The sequence below is a fragment of the Suillus bovinus genome (assembly GCF_016758785.1).
Source record: "Suillus bovinus strain UH-Sbo-P2 chromosome Unknown EDB93scaffold_34, whole genome shotgun sequence".
In the NCBI taxonomy this organism is placed as follows: Eukaryota; Fungi; Basidiomycota; class Agaricomycetes; order Boletales; family Suillaceae; genus Suillus; species Suillus bovinus.
In genome coordinates this window covers 343,398-350,682 of record NW_024542090.1, presented here as the reverse complement: position 1 = coordinate 350,682, position 7,285 = coordinate 343,398, and the positions used below count along the sequence as shown (strand labels likewise).

The 7,285-nt window shown below is 43.2% G+C and overlaps 2 protein-coding genes across 2 annotated transcripts; one reads left to right on the top strand and one right to left on the bottom strand.

The window, feature by feature from the left end:
- Positions 1–1,255: 1,255 nt before the first annotated feature.
- Positions 1,256–2,397, bottom strand: EDB93DRAFT_1287295 (uncharacterized protein; the record flags this gene model as incomplete). The annotated part of the gene is made up of 8 exons (XM_041454521.1): positions 2,209–2,397; positions 2,047–2,162; positions 1,843–1,968; positions 1,742–1,784; positions 1,582–1,714; positions 1,437–1,516; positions 1,374–1,389; positions 1,256–1,325 (listed from the first exon to the last, which is right to left on the bottom strand). The coding sequence occupies exons 1-8, from the start codon at positions 2,270–2,272 to the stop codon at positions 1,256–1,258; spliced, it is 648 nt and encodes a 215-aa protein (XP_041306961.1). The 5' UTR covers positions 2,273–2,397.
- Positions 2,398–5,195: 2,798 nt separating this feature from the next.
- On the top strand, positions 5,196–6,656 carry EDB93DRAFT_1241095 (uncharacterized protein; the record flags this gene model as incomplete). Its single annotated transcript, XM_041451832.1, has 4 exons — positions 5,196–5,381; positions 5,790–6,042; positions 6,209–6,330; positions 6,387–6,656. The coding sequence occupies 4 exons, from the start codon at positions 5,196–5,198 to the stop codon at positions 6,654–6,656; spliced, it is 831 nt and encodes a 276-aa protein (XP_041306960.1).
- Between the last annotated feature and the right edge of the window lie 629 nt (positions 6,657–7,285).

Sequence of the window (7,285 nt, the reverse complement as noted above, 5' to 3'; positions counted from 1 at the left end):
CAAAGGTCAAAGATAGACCAGTCGAGTTGACAGTTCGTCGGCCTTCCTAGTACAAGGAAGGTTTCTGGTTCAAGGGTTCACACTACACGAGCGCTGCAGCTTCTATGTAGGATCAGCGGCGAATGGTTTTAGCACTTCTGCCTAGGCGGTGAGTGGTTTTAGCACTTCTACTGCAATCAAGGGTTCAGGCTAAGACAGTGAGTGACTGTCTTAGAATCAGGTATCAGGCTACAAGGGTGGAGACCTTGTAGATCAGGTTTCAAGGGGAAAACCCAGTAGATTAAGTTAAGGAATATAGCTATGGTACATGGGGTTTATATAGGTAAAAAGGAGCGGCGCAGCCGCGACAAGAATGGTAACAAAGATAGGTGAAACCACCATGCGGTGCAAGATAGTATCTATGTTACAATCAAGAAGAAGGGAAGTGCAGACAGCCCGCTTGATAAGAGAATATCCAAGTCTAGATGAGTCTAGAGTCGGCTAGAATCGGTGGCATGGTTACAAGAAGAGAAAAATGAAATAGGAGTAAATGTTGTATTCTACACAAGATCGAGATTCGAGAACGCGTGTAGAATGAGGTCTATGTGGCGACACAGCCTCTCGAGTTTTTCTCACACTTCTTGTTTCGTACTTCTACCTAGTACTCACAACGCCTCCACTGCTTGATAACGCTCTCGTTTCGTCGCACCCGCCCTCCACGTCCCTTTCAGCAGCTGATATTATGTTTAAAAAACAGATTGAAAATAGAGATTAAAGAACTAACATTAACAAAAATCTACTCGACGCATTAGTTTCTAGTCCAACGGAATCTGAGAATTCTACGCAAAATGAGCTGCTGATGCCCACCCACCCATCACAGCTCACATGGACTTTCTCCACAGATAGGAAATGGTGTTTCGGGTCGCGAGACCCTGCGGGTCCGAGCCCAAATAGCTACACGAACGTTCTTGTTACCGTTTGTAAAATCAGAGATTATTGCTTACCAATATACGTGATTTTACTCGCTAGACCAGAGAGCAAAAGCTACACATAGATTATTGTAACAGGTGGTCTTTGTGGGCCGTCTCTGTAAAAGCTTTGGGATCCAATTTTGCATCTATTGAAATGCCTTGCTCAATTCTCTTTTCGTGATTGGGGACTGCTATTGAGCAAAAAGAAGGCAAGTTCTTGATGCATAGACAATGTTAACCACCTATATTGTAATGCTTCCAAAGTCTTGTGGCAATACTGTAAGCACAGTTTCTTCGCAGGTAGATTACTGACCCATGTGGCCCTTCAGCCAAACATTCTTTGTTTTGGCTTCTTCTTCCTCTGTTCGTTGGTAGCTACACTACATAAGCCTGTGAAGCATAGACATACAAGAAAGTACTTACTACTTGATGAACCTAACTGATGAACAAGTCAGTGATGGCACAATCTGTTTGAAATGTATGTACCGGCTGTCTCGCCAGTGGTGCCAAAGACATGTTTTTTCAACAGTGTATCTTCTGGTAGCTCAAGGCTGTGGGCAATAAGCCTGAGAAATATATATATATATGTATCAGAGTCTTACTGAGCACACCAGGATGGATATATGTTTACCTCAGGATAGGATGTAACACATTGAAGTAGTTGTGATTGCTAAACTCCTGTATCTCAGGGAGGAGAGGGAGAAGGGCTTCTGGGTGCCTTCGCTTGGTTACATCATGATGGACTAGAGTGAGGTGAGGTGAGTCTATAAAGATAAATGCGCACCACATACTACAGTATTGTTCAAGCTGGTCACACACCCAACCATTGTCATACTGTTGGATTTGATTAACCAAATATTCCTCTGTTGCGTGATCCACGACTGTTACGTACCACGTACTGCACTGAGGTATATCCTTGGAGCATTCCATTTTGCTTTCTTGTCAAAGGATAATTTTGCTTCTCATCGTCAGTGACAGCTGAAAAGGGTACGTCTGCAATGTCAAACATGCGAGTCATCTGAGTCAAAATATGATTAACATTCTACGTGATGTGAGAAAATTGTCTTGCTTGAGTTTGCAAATATCCATGATTCACAACATAGAAGAACCCGAGGTTCAAGAGAGCCTCCCGTAACTCAATTGCAAGCACAGCGTGACCATCTTCGGAGCTGGCTTTCAAAATGTCAATGATCGCGAGGTCAGCATACTCCACTGTTGATGTATATGTCAGTGTTCTGCATTAAGCACAAGACCTCACACACAGACAGTTTTGACCGTTGCTCCACAAGGTGATGCATTTTGTTCAGCTTCAGCTTCAGCATTGCAGTTTTGACACTTTTTGATGCAATCGGATTGCACGTAAACTGCAATGGAGCAAGATCAGTGTTATGGGTGTTTGTCAGAAACTCAAGTGCTGGGGCACTAGTTGGCAGACGTGTACATTAGGAGAAACATTAATGAATGATGGTGTCACACGTGACAACAGTGTCGGCCCCTTGTTTGTCAATGTTCACCACAATGACTACACAGACACACTGCAACAACTATCCCACTTGTATATATCATATCATATCAACTTCCTCATCACTACATGCCTCCAGAGGCCAAAAAATGCTGTCACCATGCACCTTCTTGCTATAAGTTCTTGTCTTGCTCTCGCAGGGAGAAACACTATGCCTCTGCAGACCCTAATGAAGCACTATGCTCTGATTCTGGGAGCTCAGACTCAGAGGCCGAGGATGATTCACAGCTTTCTTCCATGATCATCTAGGATGCCACAGCATCACACTCCTCCCATCATGCTAACAAGGACAAGTCATCCGACTCTAAGTCTAGTTTAGATGGAACCTCCTTGGATGGGACTGCCACATCAGAGGCTCATGACTTGTATGATTTTGATGAGGATGACATGGACCATCATTCCATCATGACTCTTGACAACATGATTCTTGAGCTAGAGGATTGGCAAGGTCTGATGAAGACAAGAGAAACACATGAGCTTTGTATGTATTCACATTTAAATATAACTGATAATTCTAATGTAACCTAGGTAATGTTATGACTTGGATGGTATCTGTTGGCGACGCTCAAACAGAGCTTGTGTCGTCAACGGTCGAGGACGTCCTTGGGCTAGCCCAAGGTTAGGGGTCGTACTTGGCGGGTCTTCGGCAAGTACGATTTAACGCCTATGTCCAAATCGGGTAGCTTATGTCACGCGGGTGCGAGACAATAAGCTATATCGGCCTAGGCTTATGACACCCGAAGGTTAATCGTAAGATCGTCGTTAATTAGAAGGACAGAAGTCCGACTAGTTAACAGGGGCTTTGCTCGTCGACAAAGTCGATGAGTAAAGGTCGAGACTATAGGCTTATCCGCGAAGAGCAGATAAGAAGATAGAATATAGACTGCTGGCGAGGCAGAAGGATCACTCTAGTGAGAGTAGGAGGTCAAGAACCAAGTAGATTCAAGTTAGGGAATATGGTACATGGTAGCGAGTTTATATAGAGGACAGAAGACGTATTAGTGGGTGATAACTCGTACTACTGGGAGAGGCAATCGGTAAAGGGTATAACCATAACAGGAAGGCACGTTCGGTCGAGGTAGAACGTGCTAGATAAGAAAGTGAGTCAAAGATCGAAAATAAGAAGTGAAACGTGCAGGGGCGCGATCGTGCAGCTGCGGATCTAAGTATAAGTCGCATGTGCGACTGCGCACCGAGTCAGAAATCAAGAAAGGGAACAGGGCAAAGGGGATGCGTCGTGCATCATATCATAGGTTACCGTCCAGACGGTAAAGGCAATGGGACTGTCCACAGGATCAGTCAGGTGGTGAAACGGAGCATGGGTATGCTTCATCAGCGAAAGGGTCCGGCCAGATGTACTGGCTTTGCTGAAGCGACAGGTAGAGGGCGAAAGGGAATGCGAGGATGACGAGGATAACAAGGGTAAGGTCGGAGTAAGGGTATGACGCGAGGGCTGATACGAGGAGGATTAGGAGAAAAATGGTAGGGGCCCAAGCGTCTAGATGTTCTTGTAACAGGTAATGATATGCTCACTGACGAGGATCGCAATAACATCTGTGCATTCCAGCTGCCTCTTTTCAGTCCTGTAGCTGCCATCTCCGTGGCAATGGTTGCAGCGGCAGCCTTGCCAACAGGATGAGGATGCAGTTTTCTCACGGTGCTTACGTTTTGCTCCTGGATGGCAAGTTTATCCTGGATAGCTGCAACTTTGGCAATGCCCTTGCCTCCCACTCTTCCAGCTAGTTGGGAACATTTCTCATCGTGTATTTGATCGCATGCGGCAGTCCTTTTGGCACAAAATGACAATAGACTCTGAATGGGTCATTCTGCGCCGCCTTGGAACATTATCAGGCATCCAACCAATCAACTATGATTGTTGTATTAACTCATGTATTGCATATACTGATGACTATTCCCATCATATCCAATGTCCTTTTTGCAATGAATCACGCTATAATGCTGGTGGACATGCACGGTGACATTTTTCATATCTCCCACTCATTCCTCACATTCAAGCATTTTTTCAGAGTCCAGATATGATACAACTGCTTTCATATCGGAAGAACTATGTTGGGGAGCCAGCTATCATTTGAGATGTCTTTGATTTGGAGTGGTATCATACACTCTGTCAGACTGATGTTATGGTTGATGATGTCAAACGGAAACACAAGTTCTTTTCCGGAAAGCATGACATAGCGTTCTCGCTGTCAATGGACGGTTTTCTGCTTTTTAATCATTGTCGAAGTGGTCTGTTGGCAACACCAATCCTCTTAATAAATCTTAACCTTCCTCCTCTCATCTGAACACACCTTGAAAATGTTCTGTGTCTCGGTATCATCCCTGGTCCCCATCAACCTAAAGATCTTGCTTCATTTATCTGCCCTCTCAACAACAAGCTTGCTGAACTTGCTGATGGTATTCAAACATTTGACACATCCAACAAAACCAACTTTTATCTCTGTGCCTATAACATTTTCAAGAACAGGGATATCATTGCCATCAAGAAGCTTTTGAATATTAAAGGACACAATGGCTACTCTCCATGCAGGTCTTGTGAAATCAAGGGTGTTCGCAAGATCAGTGCTGGAGGTACTAACTACTACACACCGCTCAAGACACCTCAACGAGAAAATCAAACCTGCCAATCATATAATCCCCTCAATCTCCCTTTGTGCACACATGAGGGATTTGTTAGTGTCCTCAAGGAGTTGGATGCCACAGTAATGAAGCATCAGAGAGAGCACCTTGCAAAAGAACATGAAGTAAAGGGCGAGCCATCACTTCATCGTGTCAATTCAATTGATTATGCCAATTGTGCACCTTGGGAATGGATGCACCTATTCCTTGAAAACATCATTCCACAACTTGTTGACCTCTGGCAGGGTGTTACAAGATGTTGGATGTTGGCAGTGAGGATTACGAACTCACACCACATATCTGGGAAGAAATTGGCACTGAGATGGCAGCGGCAGTGAAGGAAATACCTGCTGCTTTTGTGCGAGTCCTAGGAAATATTGCTGTTGATTGATCAACCTTTACAGCTGAAGCTTGGAGTTTTTGGTTGATTCACATTGCACCCATTGTGCTTCAAAATCGTTTCCCGCGAGTCAAATACTACACCCACATGTGCAAGCTTATTTCATTGATGAAGACATCCACCAAGCTCGAAATCATGACACAAGAGATCAACGATCTTAAACAAGGCTTTGCAGAGTAGGTCAGAGAGTTCGAACGGTAACTAAATCAATTTTGATTCAAAATGTTCTCACTTGATACCAACAGCTACTACTATCAATTCAAGGAAGATAGGTTAGCAGTTTGTACACTCCCAACTGCACATGTGTGGACCTGCTTGGGTCCACTGGACATTCTACATTGAGCGGTATTGCCTGCACCTCAGGACTGGTCTCCATTCAAGATGGCATCCATGGAGTGGCCTTTCCCGTGTGGTGTTGTACACTGCATACCTTAGTCAACTCAGTGTTAAGTTTGACCTCCAAGATGAACTCAAAGACCTCAATCACTGCTGCGGACAACAAGAACTAGAGAACGAACAATCATTTGAAAACTGTGAGTTGTGGAAGTCATAAGTTTAATACACACTCAATGGGACCAGATCCCCAAATGGTTTTACAAACACTGTGTCGTTTGAGCTATGTACCTGATGAAGACACCCGCAAATGAATCGGACGGTATCTCTTTCAGGTTCTTGGAGGGCGTCACAAGGACCTTGCAGTGCACTTACCATCTGTGATGCCTCTGTGGGGCAAAATGCAGATAATTGGTGGGGGTGACTCAATCAGGACCAAATATGCTCTGATGGGTATGAGTAATGCAAAGTATTGTGACAACTTGTTTGTCTGAGTAAGTGTATTCACCTCATGTGACCACAGCTGACACATTTTTTATCATAGTTTGAAGTCTTGTATTCCGATGCAGGAGAATCACAACCCATCAATGTGATTAGTTATGGCCGGCTGGATAAGATTTTGATTTGTGAACTTGGCGAACACAAAATTTACAGCTTCCTTCGCAATACAACACTCATCCTTGCACTCATAACACCATGCAACGCCGATGGAACAGATGCATCAATATCCTTAGTTGGATACAAAGAGTTTGTCTCACCAGTAGTTACGGATGTGCGAAACATCAAGGCAGTTGTTGGCCGGGTACAGACATGAGGTAAAACCTTTATCATTGACCAGTGGTTAGCACCCAGTGGCAATGAAGAGGTTGCAGATGATTCAAATACTGATTAGTGTCATGTATATGGAATTTCATTACATCAGCAAACTACAAATTTCATGACAGACCATACAAGGTGTCACAAGACATCACAGATCTTATAAGCTTGACAGACATATAATAAAATATTACACCAATGCTTCTAAGCTTATTATAGTCTCTACTAGTGTCCTTAAACTACTATATGTCATTGTAATAACTGAAAATATAGTTGAGATATGTACCATTAACTTGATTGAACCTTCTATAAATACTAAAATTGCGATATATCCTGATTCTGTGGACCGAATTTGATGAATGTTGGATCATATTAAAGCCCTGATTTTGCTGCATAAATCAGGATGTGAATTAAACAAAGTGTCTAAAAAACAGCTGAGATATATCCTAATCTTTATTGTACAAGGTCTATCATCCTCAAGTGAAACAGGATTTATATATATTAAATATAGTTTATCATTCAATTACATTTGGATTAAGCTACTGTACTAGAATTTATGTAGTAGTGAATGGTGGTGGTGTAGTGATAATTGAGTGGACTGACTTAGTGAAATTTTCGCATTTTTGT